Source organism: Capra hircus, chromosome 22, assembly GCF_001704415.2.
Source record: "Capra hircus breed San Clemente chromosome 22, ASM170441v1, whole genome shotgun sequence".
NCBI classification, from domain to species: Eukaryota; Metazoa; Chordata; class Mammalia; order Artiodactyla; family Bovidae; genus Capra; species Capra hircus.
The window spans coordinates 3,089,210-3,113,822 of record NC_030829.1 but is presented as its reverse complement, the minus strand read 5'-3'; the positions used below and the strand labels follow the sequence as shown (position 1 = coordinate 3,113,822).

The 24,613-nt window shown below is 45.5% G+C and overlaps 1 protein-coding gene across 1 annotated transcript; it reads right to left on the bottom strand.

Moving 5' to 3' along the window:
* Positions 762-2,035, bottom strand: LOC108638587. Its single transcript, XM_018066627.1, has 4 exons — positions 1,816-2,035; positions 1,406-1,600; positions 1,127-1,257; positions 762-1,022 (listed from the first exon to the last, which is right to left on the bottom strand). Exons 1-4 carry the CDS (start codon positions 2,033-2,035, stop codon positions 966-968), a joined length of 603 nt encoding a protein of 200 aa, XP_017922116.1. The 3' UTR covers positions 762-965.

The window sequence follows — 24,613 nt, the reverse complement described above, 5'->3', positions numbered from 1 at the left end:
GGCAGGGTGGCCACTCGCACACCTACCCTGGACCTTCTCACAAAGCCGATGAGGACACAGGACTGCAGGAAATGGACAGAGACCTTGTCGCTGAGTCAACGAAGGTGTTTTATTGCGAGGTGGGCACAGTTACAGAGCACGAGTCAGAAACACCACAGTCTCCGCAAACGCAAACACAGAAGCGGGCCTCCTTCTCCGATCCCTCCAGATGGAGCAAGGTCAACAGGCAGGGTGTGGGGAGTGGTCTCCAGTCCCTGCTCTGCCTTAGAGAATCAGCCACTTACTCTTGGTTAGTTTACATCTGAAGTATTTGAAGCCACTTCCAATATTTATACTTTCTCCACCATTCTAGCTGCGGGATCAAACAGGAATTACATTTCCACCTACAATGTTTGTATTTCTTTGTGGGGTAGCATAAACCCCAAAGAGCATGCAAGAGCCCCAGGTATAATATGTTTGATTATATTTCAACTCCAAGCAATGCCGCACTGAGATTGCTTCAGTAGCAAGGCAAGTGGGACTCGGCCCATTACTTGGATCCAGATATGAAAATGCATTTTTAATCTCAAGATCAGGAATACACACATCAAACCATGCAGACCCATTTACTAGGTAACCCAGATGACAATTCAGAAATCCCTAGGGACAATATTGGTTCATAAACAAGGTTAATTTCAGCCACAGAATTATATTTTCCAAAGCAATTGTTTTCTTACACAATCCCCAAGGCCAAGAAAAAATAACGAAAGACAGACGGAAAAAAAAAAAAAAAAAAAGACCAGCCAACCATTCAAAATCATCTAGAACTGTGAGCCAATAGGGTGATGGCAAAGCAAAGACCGTCCAATCAGGAACCGCGGCTCAGGGCGCTCAGATCTGCCGGCTTTGCATCTGGCTCCGGGCGCTTCTTGGTTCCAGCTGCTCTGCTCTGTCCTGGGGACCAGCTTGCTCCCCATCATGGTCCTTCAGCAGTTCCCAGGACACCTGAGAAGGCGGTGCATCCTCCGGCTAAAAAGTCGAGCCTGTGGAAGGACACACAGGAGAAGACCCGTCAGGCCAAGGCCAGAACCATCTGACAGCTAAACGCTGATTGAGTCGAGGGCAGAGGAAGAGAGACTTTCCTCACCTCCTGCAGCCCGGCTTCCGGCCACCTCTCTGGGAGGGTGGCTTCGTTCTTGGGAGCAGCCAGCGGCGTGGCATCTTTGAGATACTGTCGTGAGTGCATCAGGGTACCCATCATCTCGCAGGCCACGATCTCTGTTGACAAGAACATGAGTCAATTCCCCCGCGTCACTGGTCTGTGGAACCTTGAGGAGGAGGAGACACAACAGAGCCAGACAGACACACGGAAAGGAAGGGGTGTGGGGGAGGACAGGAGACAAGAAACTCGGAAAGGATACTCTACCTGCCCCCTGTCCCTGAGGTTCCCCTGGGCAGCCGTGTGCCGACAGAAGGCGTGAAGTGCTTTCTAAGTGCGCCCAGAGGTCTGAGAGGTCGGGAAGCATCATTCCACTGCCAGGCAGGCGCCTGAGTCCAAGCTCCTCGAGGACCTCAGCCAGCCTCGCCCCAGCTCTCCCGAGTGGGTCCTGCCACTGAGATACTACATAACAGAGAGCAAACCGCAGCGCAGATTAGCAGGGTGGGCACCTTCTTCCTCCGCCCTGGAGGAGCAGTTCGGGAGAGGGTGGGGTACAGGGCAGGAGGGGCATCAGCCGCCACCCGGGCTGCTCTTTAGCGCGTTCAGTCAGCTGCCAAATCTCCACTTCCCACCAGGTGTCAAGTCTCTAAGAGTGTCCCCCAGGCCCGTGTCCTCACTTTGGTTCTCGAAAGCAGCCTCGGGCTCCGGAAGGGAATGTCTGTCGCAGGCAGGCCCCCTGTCTGGGCAGCGGAGCCCAGCCCTGGAGCCAGACGGATGCTGGCTCCACGCCTCCCCCTGCTTCCCCAGCACCCAGGGCCACCCCTTTGTCCTGCCCAGCACCTGTCTCCCCAGAACACTGGGTACGCAGCCATGAGGAAGGACAGGGCTGAGAACCATTGGGACTTGAAGAGCTTCCAAGAACGCAGGGAGAGGAAGGCATTCCTGAGACACAGCCACACAAGCTGAGTTGTCAGGGGGTAGGGGCTGGCAGGAGTGGGCACATGTAATAAGGAGGGCATGCTGTCTGCAGAAAAAGTAATAAAACTAAGAACCAGTCTAGTTTTCGCTGTGACCATGCACTCCTTGGCAACTCTAAGCAGTATGTCTGGTAAAACACGACTTCCTACCCAGACAGATCCCCCACCCCTTGGCTTCATCCTGCCAGCATCTTTGCTTGTGCCCCTCCCTCCTCCAGGATTCTGCTGCCCCCAGACCCTCCTGCCACATCCCACCTACTTCCAAGCTCCATTTAAATGCTGCCTCTTCAAGGAAGACTCTCACGACGCCCATGACTGGAGTCATCCCTTCCCTCTCTTAACTCTGAGGACAGTGTATCTATGTCTTTCACTTGCACCCTATATTAAACATGCAAAAGTGTTATCTTCCCTACTGATTGCCATCAAGATGCAGTGGAAAGCGTATGGGATTTGGGATCTGGCCTGGGTCAGAAGCCCAGCCCTCACTCTGAATTAGCTGTGTGATGCTTGGCTGGTTATTAAACTTCTGTAGCTTGTCTCCACGTCTATACACAGGGAGACACGCCCCTCTTTCAGAGGGCTGTGCATTCAGTTAGAAAATGCACAGAAAACACTGAGCCTGAGCTCATACACCCTCGGCAGCTATTAGTTTCTCTACTCTCCTTGCAGTCTTTTTCTTTTGTCCTCCTTCCCCACTCCTGCAGGACTCACCAAAATTTCATAACATGTGGGAGGTATAGAAATGAGGAGGGTGTTGAGAATGAGGGTGTAGAACACCTACCATACGGGCCTATTCGGAGGCTAAACGGGGTTAAATACTTGTTAGACTCTCAGATCAGAATCTGGCACATGATGTAATAGAAATGGATGTGAAATAAAATAATCTTGTGAGTTCACGAACAATTCCTTGACTCCGTGAAGACTCCAGATATAGATTATCAAGATGTTCCTTCCTGCTTCAAACTCCCTCCCACCCTCCCCAAATGAAAACATCAGGGGTAAACACCTTCTGTCCTCACAGGCTGCGCATCTGCAGGCCAGTCACTTCACCTCTCTGTGCCTGAGTTGCCGCTTCTCTCCAATAGGGATAGTCAGGCAGCTCCTCATACAGTTCTGAGGAAGGTTAGATAAGACACTCCCAGTAATGTCCTTAGCATGGTACCCGGCATGTGTGTTCTCAGTACACGATAGTTCCCTCAAGGGGGAAATGTCCATTAGTACTAACATTATGTGATTTTCTAAACACCACACCAAGCACAGAAATATGCAGTTCTGTTGGTCTGGGTCTTTGTTTCCTTATGAAGGCTCCATGCCACATGAAACATACATGACATAAACATGTATGCCTTTTCCTTGTTAATCTGTTCTTGTCACTTCAATGTTCAGGTCCAGCCTGGGACCCTCTGTGGGTTGGGGGAAATGCTCTTCTCCTGCACAAGTCTTCCTACTAATTCTTCCTGCTAAAGTAACCTTGCAGTTTCCGTCTCCTAACCCAACCCAGCCTGAGACACCCTTTCCTCTCCCTCTTCCAGAGACAAACTACGCCACCCCACACACGAGGATGTATGGACATGTATACTTTTTCCCCATGTAAAAACTATCAATAAATGATCTACATATCTTGGCATTTCTATGCTAAATCATCTCTGCCCAGCGTCTAAATACAGGACAGAAAAAGAAGTCGAATGCATGAAATCATATAACTTGACAGATGAGCAAGTAATCAAGCCCACCTTCATGGGTGGAGATCACACTGGGGGCTCCTTGCAGGGGTGTGAGCCGGAGCCTGGGGCACAGCGACCTTGTCGAGGGACCGGAGTCCTGGCTTCAGCGTCACCCCCTTCAATTCAGGTCACGCTGTGGTGCCCTGACCCTGGACAGTCCTCACTGCCAACTCTCCAGGGAGGGCGCACAGAGATAACAGGGTACCAGAGGAAACTGTCCTACAGCACATCCATATCAGAGGCACGACCACAGCCAACCTGGCCCACTTCCTCGGAGCTCAGTCTCATCCTTCCTAGACACAGAAGGACACCCAGGCCAAGTCCCCAGCGCTCAGTGACCACCCCGCCTCCCCACCCAGCTGAGAGGCAAGGAGGACGCGTGGCTCCATCCCCCACCACATCCCACTCTGGCCCTTTTGTGACGGTGCCTGTGGATGAACCAGGGCTTCATGCGGCAGAGGCAGTGGGGATCCTACGATCCGTGTGCGGCCCGCCCACCCACCAGCCCCAGAGCGGCCAATGAGTCCTGATGGAGCAGCCACCAACCACATCCTCCTCAAACTGCCTCTCACCCTTCGGCTGCTTCAGCCGGGAGCCTGGACCCCTTCCGCCAGTGGCTGGGCCCCACACACCCTTGAGAAATCTGCAGAGAGAGAGTCCTGGCTCCAGTGTCAACCCCGTCAACTCAGGGCTCCGTGGGCAGTCTCCTCAATGTCCCCTCTCCTCCCCTTTCCAGGCCACCATGCACATCAGTACCTGTAAAACTGCCTCATCCCTCAGGCCTCGCCCAGGCCAACCTCCAACTTAGCTAATGAACTAGCTTTAGTTGTCTCTCTTCACAGGAGGGTTTTCTCCAAAAATCATTTGGGCACAGCAGTTCAGGAATTTCTAGGTGTCCTGACGGGCATCCTCAATCAGTGACCGATGGGGCCCAGGGTGGTTTTGAAGTGCGTGATTCTCAGCTGCTCCCCAGAGCCTGTGCCACACACAGCCAGCCCAGCAACGTCCCTCTACTGGCTGCTGTCCTTCCCTGTCCTCCCACTGGTGTTTCCAATGTGGCCCCAATCAACTACTAGCTCTCAAATTATAAGGGACACTCCCGGGAAAGTGAAACTTGGTAGAAAACTTCATTTTTCCAGTTCCAGTCACTTCAGCCACTTTAGCAAATGCTTCAATTCTATGTACATATAGATATGTGTATATATAAACATGTGTAATTATAAACCTATGTAAATATAAACATGTATACATATAGACCTGTGTATATATAAACATGTGTAATTATAAAGCTATGTATATATAAGCATGTGTACATATAGATCTGTGTATATGTAAACACGTAATTATAAGCCTGGGGATTCCCTGGTGGCTCAGATAGTAAAGCGTCTGCCTGCAATGCGAGAGACCCGGGTTCAATCCCTGGGTCAGGAAGATCCCCTGGAGAAGGAAATGACAACCCACTCCAGAACTCTTGCTTAGAAAATTCCATGGATGGAGGAGCCTGGTGGGCTAAAGTTCATGGGGTTGCAAAGAGTCAGACATGACTGAGCTACTTCACTTCACTTCAGTTATAAATCTATATATATATAAGCATGTGTACATATAGATCCATGTATATAGAAACATGTATAATTATAAAGCTATGTATATATAAACGTGTACATATAGATCTGTGTATATATAAACATGTACATATAGACCTATGTGTATATAAATGTGTATATATAGATCTATGTACACATATATACATATCAGTTCAGTTCAGTTGAGTCACTCAGTCGTGTCCGACTCTTTGCAACCCCATGAATCGCAGCATGCCAGGCCTCCCTGTCCATCACCAACTCTCGGAGCTCACTCCAACTCATGTCCATCGAGTCGGTGATGCCATCCAGCCATCTCATCCTCTGTCGTCCCCTTCTCCTTCTGCCCCCAATCCCTCCCAGCATCAGGGTCTTTTCCAATGAGTCAACTCTTTGCATGAGGTAGCCAAAGTATTGGAGTTTCAGCCTCAGCTTCAGTTCCTCCAATGAACACCCAGGACTGATCTCCTTTAGGATGGACTGGTTGGATCTCCTTGCAGTCCAATGGACTCTCAAGAGTCTTCTCCAACACCACAGTTCAAAAGCATCAATTCTTCAGCACTCAGCTTTCTTCACAGTCCAACTCTCACATCCATACATGACCACAGGAAAAACCATAGCCTTGAATGGATGGACCTTGTTGGCGAAGTAATATCTCTGCTTTTACTAGATGGACCTTTGTTGGCAAGGTAATATCTTTGCTTTTCAATATGCTCTCTAGGTTGGTCATAATTTTCCTTCCAAGGAGTAAGCATCTTTTAATTTCATGGCTACAATCACCATCTGCATTGATTTTGGAGCCCCCAAAAATAAAGTCTTGACAGTTTCCCCATCTATCTGCCATGAAGTGATGGGACCAGATGCCATGATCTTAGTTTTCTGAGTGTTGAGCTTTAAGCCAACTTTTTCACTCTCCTCTTTCACTTTCATCAAGAGGCTTTTTAGCTCCTCTTCACTTTCTGCCATAGGGTGGTGTCATCTGCATATCTAAGGTTATTGGTATTTCTCCCGGCATAAACACATGTACACATAGGTCTATATGTATATAAACACATATATTGAACACATAGATCTGTGCATACATAAGCAGGCACCCCCAGGCTATGTTAATCGGATTTGTAAATAAAGAACGGCAGGTAAGCATCTGGCTGACATTTGCGCTCCCATGTATTTTGCATTGTGCTGGTTCTGTCTCTCCTGTAAGCTGATAAGACGTGCAAAGGCCAGGAGTGCGTCACGTCCTTCTTTGATGATTTTTCACAATTCCTGGCATGACGCTCTGCAGAGTGAATATTTAATCAGGGCCGACAGACAGGAGGCCACAGAGGTCAGGTCTATTTGTCCTCCAGGCTTGTCAAGGGTGAGAAAGCTCCTCAGAGAAAGGAACTGTGATGCTATTTTCAGCTCTTTGAAGGATGAGTCTGAAAGCCCAGAAAGGAAGCTGGCAGTGAGACAGGGCACGAGTCAGGAGAGCAGAGCCAAGTGGTGCCTACCACGCCCTCCAGGCCAGCAGGATGGGAGATGCTGAGGGCTTGAATGTGCTCTCTCAACCTGTTTCGGACTGAGAGAGTCATCCAGGCCAACTGAGACTGGGGGGCTGGACAGACCAAGTTCCTTCCCCGGAAGGAGAAGGAAAATCCTGGGTGTTTTCTTGCTGGCAATCATTGTGCGTGTGTGTGTTAAGCCACTTCAGTTGTGTCGATTCTTTGTGACCCTATGGACTGTAAGCCACCAGCTCCTCTGTCCGTGGGATTCTCTAGGCAAGAATACTGGAGTGGGTTGCCATTTCCTTCTCCGGAAAACACTAGCCATCTGATTTATTAAGCACCTCAAAGTGCTCAGACAGTAAATAATCTGCCTGCCATCCAGGAGACCCAGGTCCAATCTCTGGGTCAGGAAGATCCCCTGGAGGAGGAAACGGCAACCCATTCCAGTATTCTTGCCTGGAGAATCCCATGGACAGAGGAGCCTGGTGGGCTACAGTCTATAGTGTCACAAAGAGTCTGATACAACTGACACGCTTTCACTTTACTTCTTCAAAGTGTATTACAGAACTGGGTGCTAACAGTGAGAGGCCAAAACAGAGAAAGGAAGCCTTACCTGGACCCACCTTAGACCCCAGAACCAGGGAAGACTGGGGGACAATGATCAGAGGCAGACAGAGCTGAGCACTCACACCCCGACTACAAACAACCACCTTGCCTGGGGCTCTCACCCTTCTCCTGGCTCTACTATTTCCCTTCCTAACTAAAATAAAGGCTGGTTTATCAGCCATTCTAGACCCAGAATCCTTATTAACTAGCTCTCCATGGATGAAAGGATTCTAAAGGACCTTCTGAATCAAAGAGAGGTGAAATGACACTCAGTGTTATTTCAGAACTGAGTACTCTGTTGAATTATTTTCTAAGCCTTTTACAACCAACAATTGAGATAAAGTATTGATTAAACAGATCACTCACATTCCCAGCTTGGCTGCTAGCAGAGGTCACTGTCACATCCTTTCAGCCCTTCCTGGCTGAGGCTGGAGCCTCAAGACCCAAGGCCGCTGGAAAGCCCTACACTCAGCCCATCAAAGCGGTTCTGCACCCCTGCAGGCAGCGGGCAGCCTGCCCACAGGATGTATTGCGCACCCGCTCCAGGAGCCTGAAAGACGATTCCTAAGGCTTTATCTGGGGAAATCACACCAACATATGGCTTCACATAGATCCTGCTGATTGAAGAAAGTTAAATTCTATAGCAGCTTTCTAAAAATAACTCTCTTTGAACAGAAAGTCGGGTCCTTTAATGGGCCCAGACTGGTTTACTCTGTTCACCCCATTGCTGGGAGCTTAAAGAAACCGCAACAGTGACAAGCAGAGAGGTAATTCAAGGGTAATCCATCCGGGAATGAACAATAAATAGCCGTCACAATGGCTGGGAAGAAGGCAGAATTATAAAGGGTGAGGAGGGACGCATGTGACAAGCAGAGACCTCTACACAGCAAATGTGAAGGCATCCAGCCGGCCTCCTCTACCTGCTGCCCCTTCTGCAGACAGAGGCTCCCTCTGATAGCCAGACCAATTCACGTAGCAAACAAACCATCATGCACATGAGATGCACCAAAGACACACGCAGCAGGCGGAGTAACTGGGTCTCAGGGAAGGTCTAGATGAGCTGATCAATGTACAAGGATTCTTCACACTCTTTATGGGACATAACTGCTAACTTTTCATGCCTGAGAAACAGTGCCCATGCGAGGTTTAATTCCCTTGAGAGCTACAAATCTGCTGAATGAGAACCGTGGCAAAAGGGAAAAAGGAAGCACATTTCCAACAGGGCTTATTTACTCTCTGGGTTCTCTGCATGCATGCTTTGTGGCCATCACAGCCTGAGGATGGTATCACATGTTGCCAACAATTTTACCCTCAAGGAAGAAAAACTTGGGCACTTCCTTAAGAGTTATGTGAAAAATATGCCATACTATCCCGAACTGTGCTCAAGTTTGCACTGAACTTTTCACTGGCCATTTAAACTGTAGGGAAGTTACCATTTGAAGCCCTTGGTAATCCTGTTAATGATGAAAGTAGCTGGGTATGGGCTTCCCAGATGGTGCAGTTGTAAAGAATCCACCTGCAATGCAGGAGACATAGATTTGAACCCTGGGCCAGGAAGATCTTCAGAGGAGGAAATGGCAGCCCACTCCAATATTCTTGCCTGGAAAATCCCATGGACGGACGAGCATGGCAGCCTACAGTCCATGAGGTTGCAGAGCCAGACATGACTGAGAGACTGGGCATGAATGAGAGGCTTATTTGAAGTCAGTTCTAATTCTGCCTCTTATTGAGGCAGTTTAACATCTCCTGTCAGCGGCGGGCCGGCGCACTAAGCACGGCCGAAAGCTAGCCCACGTCCGAGGTCAGGGGCAGTGGCCTAGAGTGCCAGGTTGCGACGGCGCAGGTAAGGTCAAGAGGAGCTACCCCGCGTCCGAGGTCAGGGGCAGCGGCCGAGAGGAGCTACCCCACGTCCGAGGTCAGGGGCGATGGCCAGGAGGAGATACCCCGCCTCTGAGGCCAGGGGCGGCGCCCGAGGCCAAGAGTGGCAGCAGGAAGGAGCAACCCCATGCCCAAGGCCAGGGCAGCGACCAGGAGCAGCAACCGCTAGGGGCCGCTAGGGGCGGCGGCCGGGAGGGGCAACCCCACGTCCAAGGAATGGTGGCTGTATGGGCAAAGGAGGGCCTAGAGGAGCCAGCCCACGTTGAAGGTCAGGAAGGGCAGCGGGAGGAAATACCCCTCATCCAAGGTAAGGAGCAGCAGCTGTGCTTTGCTGGAGCAGCCGTGAAGAGATACCCCATGCCCAAGGTAAGAAATTCAAATAAGATGGTAGGTGTTCTAAGAGGGCATCAGAGGGCAGACACACTGAAACCATACTCACAGAAATCTAGTCAATCTAATCACACTAGGACCACAGCCTTGTCTAACTCAATGAAACTAAGCCATGCCCATTGGGCAACCCAAGATGGGTGGGTCATGGTGGAGAGGTGTGACAGACTGTGGTCCACTGCAGAAGGGAATGGCAAACCACTTCAGTATTCTTGCCTTGAGAACCCCATGAACAGTATAAAAAAGGCAAAATGATAGGATACTGAAAGAGGTACTCCCTAGGTCAGTAGGTGCCCAATATAGGTCAGTGGAGAAATAACTCCAGAAAGAATGAAGGGCTGAAGCTAAAGCAAAAACAATACCCAGTTGTGGATGTGACTGGTGATAGAAACAAGGTCCGATGCTGTAAAGAGCAATATTACATAGGAACCTGGAATGTCAGGTCCATGAATCAAGGCAAATTGGAAGTGGTCAAACAGGAGATGGCAAGAGTGAATGTCGACATTCTAGGAAACCGTGAACTAAAATGGACTGGAATGGGAGAATTTAACTCAGATGACCATTATATCTACTACTGCAGGCAAGAATCCCTTAGAAGAAACGGAGTAGCCATCATGGTCAACAGAAGAGTCCAAAATGCAGTACTTGGATACAATCTGAAAAACAACAGAATGATCTCTGTTCGTTTCCAAGGCAAACCATTCAATATCACAGTAATCCAAGTCTATGCCCCAACCAGTAACGCTGCAGAAGCTGAAGTTGAACGGTTCTATGAAGACCTATAAGATCTTTTAGAACTAACACCCAAAAAAGATGTCCTTTTCATTCTAGGGGACTGGAATGCAAAAGTAGGAAGTCAAGAAACACCTGGAGTTAACAGGCAAATTTGGCTTTGGAATATGGAATGAAGCAGGGCAAAGACTAACAGAGTTTTGCCAAGAAAATGCACTGGTCATAGCAAACACCCTCTTCCAACAACACAAGACTCTACACATGGACATCACCAGATGGTCAATACCGAAATCAGATTGATTATATTCTCTGCAGCCCAAGATGGAGAAGCTCTATACAGTCAACAAAAACAAGACCAGGAGCTGACTGTGGCTCAGATCATGAACTCCTTATTACCAAATTCAGATTAAATTGAAGAAAGTAGGGAAAACCACTAGATCATTCAGGTATGACCTAAATCAAATCCCTTATGATTATACAGTGGAAGTGAGAAATAGATTTAAGGGCCTAGATCTGATAGAGTGCCTGATGAACTATGGAATGACATTCGTGACATTGTACAGGAGACAGGGATCAAGACCATCCCCATGGAAAAGAAATGCAAAAAAGCAAAATGGCTGTCTGGGGAGGCCTTACAAATAGCTGTGAAAAGGAAAGAGGCAAAAAGCAAATAAGAAAAGGAAAGATATAAGCATCTGAATGCAGAGTTCCAAAGAATAGCAAGAAGAGATAAGAAGGCCTTCTTAAGCGATCAATGCAAAGAAATGGAGGAAAACAACAGAATGGGAAAGACTAGAGATCTCTTCAAGAAAATTAGAGATACCAAGGGAACATTTCAGGCAAAGATAGGCTCGATAAAGGACAGAAATGGTCTGGACCTAATAGAAGCAGAAGATATTAAGAAGAGATGGTAAGAATACACGGAAGAACTGTACAAAAAGGATCTTCATGACCTAGATAATCACGATGGTGTGATCACTCATCTAGAGCCAGACATCCTGGAATGTGAAGTCAAGTGGGCCTTAGGAAGCATCACTACGAACAAAGCTAGTGGAGGTGATGGAATTCCAGTTGAGCTGTTTCAAATCCTGAAAGATGATGCTGTGAAAGTGCTACACTCAATATGCCAGCAAATTTGGAAGACTCAGCAGTGGCCACAGGACTGGAAAATACCAGTTTTCCTTCCAATCCCAAAGAAAAGCAATGCCACAGAATGGTCAAACTACCACACAATTGCACTCATCTCACAAGCTAGGAAAGTAATGCTCAAAATTCTCCAAGCCAGGCTTCAGCAATACATGAACCGTGAACTTCCTGATGTTCAAGCTGGTTTTAGAAAAGGCAGAGGAACCAGAAATCAAATTGCCAACATCCGCTGGATCATGGAAAAAGCAAGAGAGTTCCAGAAAAACATCTATTTCTGCTTTATTGACTATGCCAAAGCCTTTGACTGTGTGGATCACAATAAAGTGTGGAAAATTCTGAAAGAGATGGGAATACCAGACCACCTAACCTGCCTCTTGAGAAATCTATATGCAGGCCAGGAAGCAATAATTAGAACTGGACATGGAACAACAGACTGGTTCCAAATAGGAAAAGGAGTACGTCAAGGCTGTATATTGTCACCCTGCTTCTTAACTTATATGCAGAGTACATCATGAGAAACACTGGACTGGAAGAAACACAAACTGGAATCAAGATTGCCAGGAGAAATATCAATAACCTCAGATATGCAGATGACACCACCCTTATGGCAGAAAGTGAAGAGGAGCTAAAAAGCCTCTTGATGAAAGTGAAAGAGGAGAGTAAAAAAGTTGGCTTAAAGCTCAACATTCAGAAAACGAAGATCATGGCATCCGGTCCCATCACTTCATGGGAAATAGATGGGGAAACAGTGGAAACAGTGTCAGACTTTATGTTTTTGGCCTCCAAAATCACTGCAGATGGTGACTGCAGCCATGAAATTAAAAGATGCTTACTCCTTGGAAGAAAAGTTATGACCAACCTAGATAGTATATTCGAAAGCAGAGACATTACTTTGCCGACTAAGGTCCGTCTAGTCAAGGCTATGGTTTTTCCAGTGGTCATGTATGGATGTGAGAGTTGGACTGTGAAGGAGGCTGAGCGCCGAAGAATTGATGCTTTTGAACTGTGGTGTTGGAGAAGACTCTTGAGAGTCCATTGGACTGCAAGGAGATCCAACCAGTCCATCCTAAACGAGATCAACCCTGGGATTTCTTTGGAAGGAATGATGCTAAAGCTGAAGCTCCAGTACTTTGGCCACCTCATGCGAAGAGTTGACTCATTGGAAAAGACTCTGATGCTGGGAGGGATAGGGGGCAGGAGGAGAAGGGCACGACCGAGGATGAGATGGCTGGATGGCATCACTGACTCAATGGACGTGAATCTGAGTGAACTCCGGGAGTTGGTGATGGACAGGGAGGCCTGGCATGCTGCGATTCATGGGGTCGTGAAGAGTTGGACATGACTGAGCAACTGAACTGAACTGACTGAACCCTAGTTATAGAGCAGTTCTTTGCCTTCACTCCTAAACTGCACCTGTCCTCAACATTCTCTGGGTATTAGGAACCAGGAATGGGCAGGGAGTGTTTTTATTAATTGTGTGGAGTGTTTTTATGATGCTGATGGCCAGTGACTCAAAGAAGCCAAAATACTATTTGAACATTTTATACAGTCTTGACTTAAGCAACTAGAGTATAAACTTCCTGAAGGCTGAGGCTTCTTATGCATTTTCCTTTTGTCTCCTGAGGCCTAGTAGGGAGCTGGACATTAAGTTAAGGTGATTATATTTCCTAATAAAAATAAAACTCAACAACTAATGTAATAGGACATATCTTTTATTTCCCCTGCTCTACAGTAGGTCCTGGTTATCTATTTTACGTATAGTGATATGTGTCAGTCCTAACCTCCTAATTTATCCTTCCTCCTAACCCTTCCCTTTGGTAGCCATAAGTTCATTTTCTAAGTCTGTGAGTCTGTTTCTGTTTTGTAAATAAGTTCATTTGTATCATCTTTATAGATTCCACGCATAAGGGATGTCACATTATATTTCTCCTTCTCTGTCTGATTTACTTCACTCAGTATGACAATCTCTAGGTCTATCCATGTTGCTGCAAATGGCATTATTTCATTCTTTTTTATGGCTGAGTAATAGTCCACTGTGGGCTTCCTCAGTGGCTCAGCAGTAAAGAATCTGCCTGCAACACAGGAGATGTGGGTTTGATCCCTGGGGCAGAAAGATCCCCTGGAGAAGGAAATGGTAACCCATTCCAGTATTCTTGCCTGGGAAATCCCATGGACAGGGGAGACTGGTGGGCTACAGTCCACAGGGTCTCAAAAAGTCCGACACGACTTAGTGATTAAACAGCAACAACAACAACACTCCATTGTCTGTATGTACCACCTCTTGCCCATTCCTCTGCTGACAGACATTTAAGTTGCTTCCATGTCTTGGCTATTAAACAGTGATTCAATGAACACTGGAGTACACGTATCTTTCTAAATTATGGTCTTCTCTGGATATATGCCCAGGAGTGGGATTGCAGGGTCATCTGGTAGCTCTGTTCTTAGGTTTTTAAGAAACCTTCATACTGTTCTCCATAGTGGCTGCATCAATTTACATGCCCATCAAAAGCACAGTAGGTTTCCCCTTTCTCCATATCCTCTCCAGTATTTATTGTTTGTAGGCTTTTTAATGATAGCCATTCTGACCAGTGAGAGGTGGTACCTCATTGTAGTTTTGATGTGCATTTCTCTAATGATTAGCAACATCAAGCATCTTTTCCTGTGGTTTTTGGCCATCTGTGTGTCTTCTGTAATCAGAGCTATCTTGCAGTGCTGCCAGACTTGAGTTAGGCTTCCCTCAGTCTCCCAAGGGTAGTCCCAGAGGAGTGTTCTTAATGAGGATGGTCCCAACAAGCCTCCTCCCAGAGGGCTCCCCATTTTTTCTCACTTATATCTCTCCCACTTCTCCCTCTAATCCACTGATTAGAGATAGAGGCTGAAAAGGAGATCGTCAATGTCAGAAAGTCACGTGTGCAGCTCCCTGAGGTCAATACTACAAAGACTCTACCGCATCACAAGGGGAAAGAGGCCCTCGGAAGCGTCAGTGGCCACCCCCAGGGAAGGCAGAGAGGAGACTCAGGAGTGTTCAGCCTTCTAAGCCAGATCCCTTCCCTCTTGGTCCTTGCACACCACGGCTTCCAAGATACAGAAGACAGGTAGGTGATGTGCCTCCTCAGGAATTCTAGAAGTGGAGCTAGCTGACTTACCTGGGAGAGGTACCCAGGAAGCAAGAGGGAATTCTACCCATTATTGAGGTTCTGGTGACACATCCGGGAACTTACCTAGATAATGGAACCTTAGACCATTCTCTGTTTTGATTGCCTCATCATACTGAAAGGGAATAATGAATGTCTTAACAACACAGGACACCTTGTATCCAGAAGTGATGTTCATGCAATTGCTCTAATCCACGAATGAGAAAGGCTTCTTTGCTGTTGCCCAACGAAGGTTATTAAGGTCAGCTCCCAAAACGGGTTCAAGTGAGTTTCTGCCTCCAAGTCTACACCAGTAAATTTCCCATCTATCAATCTTTCCAAAGCTGTGACCCAAAGGAATCAAGTTGCCAGGCAGGAAATGAATACAAACACAGTTCACATTTGTCTGTGTGTGGTCCACCCAGATGCAAACAGATTACTCAACCAGAGTAAACACACAAGGTGCCAGTACCAAACCCAAAGAGTGACAGGGCCAATTACTACTGGGCTCATCATCCTGACTTTGAAATGTCACTGATGCTGGAGAAATGCTCTGTCTATAAAAGCTTCACAGAAGAGGAATCACACCACTATGCCTGGCATTCCCATGGATGCCCAGAGCAGGAGGCTAGGTGGAAGGGGCCACGTGCTACAGTATACAGCAAACCTGTCAATGGCTTGATTCTAAAGACGAAACCTTTCATTTAATCCAGAAGCCACAAACTCAGGTTAACTCTAAGGCCTTGGAAGTGATTAAGAAAAAAAAAGGGGGTGGGAGGGGCCTATAAAACCTAGGATCACCTGCCTCCATTTCACTGGTCACTGGTCAATGGCCATGGCAGGATTAGGGTCAGGAGATGCTTCATTTTTCAAAAGAAGCCAGAAATCTAGATTACTTATGGGAAGCTTCCTCAAATTACAATGTTGGCCATTACAACATATTTTAATCCCATGCAGGCAGACAAGACATGTGGAGAGGTCAGCTTTGGTTTGCAAATTGCCAAAATTCCTAGGTTTCCTCTACAGATAAAATTACAGATGTAGAGAGTCAAACTGCGATGTTCAGTGTAAACATATTTATAACCAATAAACAGTCTTTAAACCCTAAATTTTACTGATGTGCACACAGAGACCCAGAGGAAAAGGCAGTGTGGTCACATCCCTGCTGGTGGGCAGCAAAGTCAAAATCAAAAGGAGGTTTCCTGGTTCCTGCCCAGGAAACTTTTCCATGAAGCTCTAGTTCATCTTTTAGGATTTGAAATAGCTCAACTGGAATCCCATCACCTCCACTAGCTTTGTTCGTAGCAATGGTTCCTAATGCCCACTTGACTTCATATTCCAGGATGGCTGGCTCTAGGTGAGTGATAACACCATCATGGTTATCTGGGTCATGAAGAACTTTTTTGTACAGTTCTTTTATGTATTCTTGCCTCTGTTTCTTAATATCCTCTGCTTCTGTTAAGTCCCTACCATCTCTGTCCTTTATTGAGCCCATCTTTGCATGAAATGTTCCCTTAGTATCACTAATTTTCTTGAAGAGATCTCTAGTCTTTCCCATTCTATTGTTTTCCTCTATTTCTTTGCACTGATCACTGAGGAAGGCTTTCTTAGCTCTCCTTGCTATTCTTTATAATTCTGCATTCAAATGGGTATATCTTTCCTTTTCTCCTTTGCCTTTCACTTCTCTTCTTTTCTCAGCTATTTGTAAGGCCTCCTCAGACAACCATTCTGCCTTTTTGCATTTCTCTTTTTTTTCTTACGGATGGTCTTGATCACTGCCTCCTGTACAATGTCACAAACCTCTGTCCATAGTTCTTCAGGCAGTCTGTCTATCATATCTAATCCCTTGCATCTATTTCTCACTTCCACTGTATAATCGTAAGGGATCTGATTTAGGTCATACCTGAGTGGTCTAGTGGTTTTCCCTATTTTCTTCAATTTAAATTTGACTTTGGCAATGAGTTCATGATTTGAGCCACAGTCAGTTCCTGGTCTTATTTTTGCTGACTGTATAGAGCTTCTCCATCTTTGGCTGCAAAGAATATAATCAATCTGATTTCAGTGTTGACCATCCATATGTAGAGTCTTCTCTTGTGCTGTTGGAAGAGGTTGTTTGCTTTCTCTTAGCAAAACTCTGTTACACTCTGCCCTGCTTCATTTTGTACTCCAAGGCCAAATTTGCCTGTTACTCCAGGTATACCTTGACTTCCTACTTTTGAATTCCAATCTCCTATAATGAAAAGGACATCTATTTTTGGGTGTTAGTTCTAGAAGGCCTGGTAGATCTTCCTAGAATCATTCAACTTCAGCTTCTTCAGCATTACTGGTTGGGGCATAGACTTGTATTACTGTGATACTGAATGGTTTGCCTTGGAACCAAAGAGAGATCATTCTGTCATTTTTGAATTTGTACCCAAGTACTGCATTTTGGACTGTTTTGTTGACTATGAAGGCTACTCCATTTCTTCTAAGCGATTCTTGCCTGCAGTAGTGGATATAATGGTCATCTGAGTTAAATTCACCCAAACCCTCAAAGGCAGGTCTGGCTCAGTCTCTGTGGGGTCTCCTGGTGCACACCAGGTTTGTTTGAGCCCTCTGAGCATCTCTGGCGGGTATGGGGTTTGATTCTAAAGACAATTTTGCCCCTCCTACCGTCTTCTGGGGCTTCTTCTTTGCCTTTGGACGTGGGGTATCTTGCTTCGGTGGGTTCAACATTCTCCTGTCGATGGCTGTTCAGCAGCGAGTTGTAATTCTGGAGTTCTCATAGAAGATGATGAATGAACTAACCTGTAGCCTGGTGCTATTCTGTGGTTGTTAATGACTGATGAAGTTAATATGACCTTGTCTTAATTTACTGATTAAAAGGGAAAGAGACAAGAAGAAAAGACTTTCTCTCTTATATAAAATCCAAAAGATAATTTATACTTTTCAACAAAACCCAAAAGATCCACTGATTTTCTTTTCTTTTTTATTTTAAAGAAACCTACATGGAGGGTGGTCCAGTGGTTAAGAATCTGCCTTGCAATGCACGGGACATGGGTTCAATATCAGGTCAGGGAACTAAGACCCCACATACCATGGAGCAACTAGTCCATGTGGCCAATGAAAGATCCTGATGATGCAACAAAGATCTTGAGTGCAGCAGCTAAGACCTACACAGTCAAATAAATACATATTTAAAAAAAGAAATGTACATGGTGTACTGAAGAAAGAGTAAATGGAAATAAATGTGAGGAGGCTCCCTTTCTTTTTTTATCAATTCAGGAATGGAAATATCTCAAAATATAAGTAGGGAAAATGCTGAGCCTCTGGAAAAAGATTGAGTTTCAAGCGATCAATAAATAAAATAGATAAAAGTAAAAACAAACAAGAAACACACAAAAAATCTACATGAAATGCCCTGCACTGATTCACTGTCTAAAATTAGAGCTAGATTTTCTTTTCTTGTGACAGTCTTGAAATCAAGGGTCATCAGGGTCACCAACAGTATAGTCTGATGTCTTCAAGGACAGAATGCTACTTAGGTAGACAAACACAATTATCCAAAGTCATGGTGTGGGTAAACAGGGCTTAGGACATCAACACTGTCAAGGTAAAACACTCAAGAGACCAATATTATCTTCCACAAAAGCACAGCTGCATGCAAATGTTTGGAATCCAAGGTAAGAGTCAGTATTGTAATGACTCAACAACACTGATGGCCCTCAAGCATGAGTTTCCCTCTGATGTAGGCCGGAAAGGGGCCCTATGTGTGTATTGCCCACTTTCTTTCATCTGCACTTCCTCTGCTTTGTTCCTGTCTGTCCTTCACATCTTGCCCCCTTTTAGGACCTGATGGTCTAGAATCCCACTCCTTTCTCAGGTTCCCATCTCAGTTCCAAGGCACCATACTGAGATGAGCCTCTTCAGAACGTCTGTGTGAACTACGCTCAGCATCGCCACTGGACAAGCCTCTGAGAACATCCTTCTTTCAGGAAGTTCCCTCCTCTGCTTCCTCAAGCTTCTCACTTGCTTAAAGACTTAATGAATACTCTCAGGGTTAAACATTGACACTAACTGTTCAGGACCGTTCATCCAATAAATGGTCATCTTGGGTGGCCTCTGTCATCTCTAAGTAGAGTTTTATCTTTAAAAGTGCAGAAATAGCAACAGTCATGACTTTAAGCACTCAAGGCTTACCTCAAATCATCTTCTCGGTCTACATAAACCTTATTCTATCAAAGACAGCTAATCTCTCCTTGGTAGTATGGTCCTTTGTTCCAGTTTATTTTCACTAATATTAAATGTGTATTATTACCTTCTAAGCTACATTTTAAGCTCTTCAAGAGATCAAGCACTGTTGGCATTTGGACACATTTTCTCCAGTAAAGACCTACTAAAATATCCTGTACTTAGTAGGTGTTGTTGTAATAACGTGCCTGATGAAATCAGGCCTGAATTCATGTCTGGTCATCACTTGAAAACACTTCACCCTTTGAAGACTCTTCTCGGTGCTCTCAAGGAGAAAGGGGGAATGAATTCATTACTAGACCGGGCAACATGAAAAGCCAAGCGGGATCTTCCTGGTGTTCCAAGTTTGTTACACAACTGGAATGTGAAGCTCATGAGATATCACATCCATCCAGGTGGGTAGATTCATCGGGACCCCGTGAGGATGTTAACACATGAGCCGGGCAGATGGGAGTAGACATTTCCATTTGAGGTAACTGCAGAGAAGGGACCTGTCACATCACAGGGCCCATTTGTCTGCTCACAAACAGGGTTCAATTAAAACAATTATTTATACATGTTCTGTAGACCTTAAAGAGCCTCCCAGGTGGCTCAGGGGTAAAGAATCTACATGCCATGCCAGAGACATGGGTTCAATCTCTGGGTTGGGACGATCCTCTGGAGAAGGAAACTGCAACTCCAATTTTCTTGCCTGGGAAATCCCATGGACAGAGAAGCCTGGTGGGCTACAGTCTATGGGGTCACAAACAGTTGGACACGACTGTGCTACTGGGCACACACAGAGAGCTTGAAAGACTCCATTCTTCACACCTCTTTGGAGTTCTGGAAAAGAGTATGCCCATTTTTGCAGGTGAAGCAGAGTAACTCAGTGATAATCCCAGATCCCTTAGAGATGTAAGCTCTGCCTCTGAGCTCAGATAATGAAATGTTTAGGCCACAGATTTAAAGATAAATATACTTTGGCAGGTTTATCTGTCCCTAATCACAGTGTAAGAGCTAATGACAATGATGCTTACTGTCATTTTCTAGACACAGCTTCACAGAATGAGGCTATTTATGTCTTCCTAAATACAGATTATGATGTAGATATTCAGTAGTGGTGTAACAATGATTTCTTAGGCTAAAACACATATAAATAGCACAATAAACCCACTTAGGTAAGGTTTGCTTTTTTCCCCCTCCTAAAGTAGACATGTTTATTTAAATAATTATCTCTGGGGTTTTTTTTAATATATTTATTTACTTATTTATTTACTTGCTGCATCTGGTCTTAGTTGCAGCGCTCAGCATCTTTCACTATGGCGCTCAGCTTCTCCAGGCGTGGTGTGCAGGCTTAGCTGCTCTATGGCATCTGGGATCTTAGTTTCCCAGCCAAGGATGGAACCTGAGTCCCCTGCATTGCAAGATGGATTCTTAACCACTGGACCACAAGGGAAATCCCTATCTTTCTTTGCACTGAGTCTAACAATATACACAGCAATAGCAAAAGACATTCAAACACTTAGTCCCATTAGATGCCCTATTTACAAATGTAACACTGCTAGGAGTCACTACTTACGCTAAGTGTGATCACAAGCAAACCTGAGTAGGCCTCCTGCTGCCTAAGTTTCTTGTCTCCTTGTGTATGCGTGTCGGTGTATACCTACATGTGTCTGTGTTTTGAGTGGAGCTCTTTGCTCAAGATCATCTACCCAGAATCATGAGAGTCTCACTCCATGTGGCCTTTCTTCATATTGAAGTCTTAACTTTCTCTAACACTGAAATTAACAGAAGCATATAACGCTCCTGCTGCTGCTGCTAAGTCGCTTCAGTCGTGTCCGACTCTGTGCAACCCCATACACAGCAGCCCACCAGGCTCCCCCGTCCTGGGATTCTCCAGGCAAGAACACTGGAGTGGGTTGCCATTTCCTTCTCCAATGCATGAAAGTGAAAAGTGAAAGTGAAATCACTCAGTCGTGTCTGACTCTTGGCGACCCCATGGACTGCAGCCCACCAGGCTCCTCCGTCCTTGGGATTTTCCAGGCAAGAGTACTGGAGTGGGGTGCCACTGCCTTCTCCAAGAACACTGCTGACTACCACACAACTCAGCACAGAATATCTCCCTTTCCCCTTTCCAGATTTCCTGGTTCCTCTTCTTAGCATGGCTTTGGCAAAAAGGATAAAACAGGCGGCCTAGAGATATGACCAATTTTGTGAACCCTCTTATAGTTTATTTCTAATTTTAAAAATCGTTCTAAATAAATTAAGCAGTCACTCTGTGTTACTCAAGGTTTATCCTTCAGCCCTCTGTAGTTGTTCACAGATACTACACTATTTTAAGAGGACTTGGAATTACTTAAATACCAACCTATTTCAGAACTTTCTGAGGAGTGGGAGGGAGGTCCCAGAGGGAGGGGATGTATGTATACACACAGTTCATTCACTTCATTGTACAGTAGAAATGAACAAATATTGTAAAGCAATCATACTCCAATAACAATAGATAAATAAAATTTATAATTCCCCATTGGGGAAAAAACTTGTAAACAAAATATTTTCTTATACATATACACCACATGCAAGCACACACAGTATTTAAGGGCCTAGAGGAACTACACTGTATTAGATGATCTTTTTTTTCCTAGCAAATTACAGTAAAATAGGCGTAACTGCAAGGGATAGACAGGCAATGGGCACGCAGCACACACTACCTCCATCACCAGAGCCTTTAGGACAGTGAAGTGCCTGTTTCATACACCACAGTCCCAGGGCTTCTGAGCTGAGGAGCAAAGTGAGGTGTAGAAGTGAGGAACATGTTCGAATATCTAGTGACACTCATTTCCACCAGGCTAAGGAGGCTGCAAAACCATAGCTCTAAGCTTGTCGTCCAAAACAAACAGAGCCACAACATCATGGCTTGAGAAATTGAAAAGGGAGATGGCTCAAAGGAAGCAAGAGATGATTAAAGGGAAAAATTCTACTAATACTATCATGAAATCCAAGTGAGATCCGTTGGATCATCGAAAAAGCAAGAGAGTTCCAAAAAACCATCTACTTCTGCTTTATCTACTATGCCAAAGCTTTTGACTGTGTGGATCACCACAAGCTGTGGAAAATTCTTCAAGAAATGAGAATACCAGACCACCTGACCTGCCTCCTGAGAAATCTGTATGCAGGTCAGGAAGCAACACTTAGAACTGGACATGGAACAACAGACTGGTTCCAAATAGGAAAAGGAGTCTGTCAAGGCTATATATTGTCACCCTGCTTATTTAACTTCTATGCAGAGTACATCATGATAAACGCTGGGTTGGATGAAGCACAAGCTGGAATCAAGATTGCTGGGAGAAATATCAATAACCTCAGATATGCAGATGACACCACCCTTATGACAGAAAGGGAAGAGGAACTAAAAAGCCTGTTGATGAAAGTGAAAGAGGAGAGTGAAAAAGTTGGCTTAAAGCTCAACATTCAGAAAACGAAGATCATGGCATCTGGTCCCATCACTTCATGGGAAATAGATGGGGAAACAGTGTCAGACTTTATTTTGGGGGGCTCCAAAATCACTGCAGATGGTGACTGCAGCCATGAAATTAAAAAACACTTACTCCTTGGAAGAACAGTTATGACCAACCTAGACAGCATATTAAGAAGCAGAGACATCACTTTGCCAACAAAGGTCCATCTAGTCAAAGCTATGGTTTTTCTAGTAGTCATGTATGGATGTGAGATTTAGACTATAAAGAAAGCTGAGTGCCAAAGAATTGATGCCTTTGAACTGGGGTGTTGGAGAAGACTCTTGAGAGTCCCTTGGACTGCAAGGAGATCCAACCTGTCCATCCTAAAGGAGATCAGTCCTGAGTATTCATTGGAAGGTCTGATACTGAAGCTGAAACTCCAATATTTTGGCCACCTGATATGGAGAGCTGATTCCTTTGAAAAGACCCCGATGCTGGGAAAGATTGAAGGCAGAAGGAGAAGGGGATGAGAGAGGATGAGTTGGTGATGCCCTCCAACCAGCGGGCATGAGTTTGAGTAAACTCCAGGAGTTGGCAATGGACGGGGAGGCCTGGCATGCTGCAGCCCATGGGGTCGCAAAGAGTGGGACATGACTGAGTGACTAAATTGAACTGACTGAGTGGTTGCCCAAAGAGCTCTGATGAGCTTACACTTCTGTAGGATGAGAATCAACAAAGGAAGCATGGATGATGTGCAGGACACACCGGGTTAGAAAGGCTGAGAAAGAACCAAGCAGTATTTAGAAAAATATAAAGAAACACAAGCACCTTTTTCTTCTAGGAGACCTACTTATTCACTCAAGACGAAAAGGAAAACAAAGCTAGGGCCACTCCAGCTACCTATAGCAGAACAAATGTTCACAGCAGACAAGGAGCAGAACAAATTTTTTGCTGTCCTTTTCTCTAACAAGATGGTTTTCAAACCAAAAGTGTCAAGCATGGCAAAGAGAAAACTTACTTATTTAGTTTCGTACCAGCGGATTGATTGTTTACTAAGTCACTCCCACATGCCAGGAATTGTTCAATCTGGAATTTCTGCAAACTTTGGGGAAGACAACAACATGGTCTTTACCTGCATGGAACCTGCACGCTGGTGACATGAATACTGAAAGGAAACTGGAAGCTTCTTTGATACAAGCACACAGAACCTCCAAGGTTAGCAAGAAAGTTATCCATCACTCGTCTGCCAACTGTGGAATATGGAAGATTCGCTTTACTGATGGAGCTATCAGATTGCTTTACAATGTCTAAGAGATGAGGAAGAGAGAGTCATGAACCACCTGACTGAGCTTGAGACTCTAGAAAACAATAAATTAGATCCTAAAATACTGCAAGGCTTTATACGATAATTGTAGAACACTCAGGAAATCTCATCCATTAATGCTTTTAAGAATGTTAAAACCTTTGAAAGTATTAAACACCATTTTAAAACAAGTCTAACAATACAGAGAGAGAATCCAGAAGACGAAGATGTGGGATTACAGCAAGCTTGCAGTCAAGGTCCTGTGCACACAGCTTAGAGTGTGGTGTGCCGGAGCACGACATATGATCGTGTGCATCTTTTCCCAAGTCGGCATGTTCTCAGTTTGAACTTGGCCTTGGTGGGAGTTTTGACAGCATGGAAACTGGCAAGTGCTACAAATGAGGGATTTTCATCCTTCTTTCTCTTTCTTTCCTCACTTTCCTTCTTCCCTTTCTTTCTTTCTTTTTCTTGAGAGCCAGTAGTTAAACATTTGCCAGGACACCAATGTCTTGACTTAATACACTGTGACTTCGACAGAACTGTGTTTCTCAGTGGGTTTACTGGGGGTGTATTGTAATGCCGGCAACTGTAGGAGTGGGCAGGAGCGGGGCAGACATCTGTCGAAAGGCTGATTACCACCCCAACAAGCAGGGGCTGAGAGTTTTTACAGGCAGATTTTACAGACAGATTGAGCCCAGGTTCAATCCCTGGGTTGGGAAAATCCCTAAAGGAGGAAATGGCCATGGACAGAGCAGCCTGGCAGGGATCCCAAAGAGCAGAGGACATGACTGAGTGATTCACTTTCACTTTCAGCTGAAAGGCTAGAACATTTTATTTCAGTGTTATTTTAATTT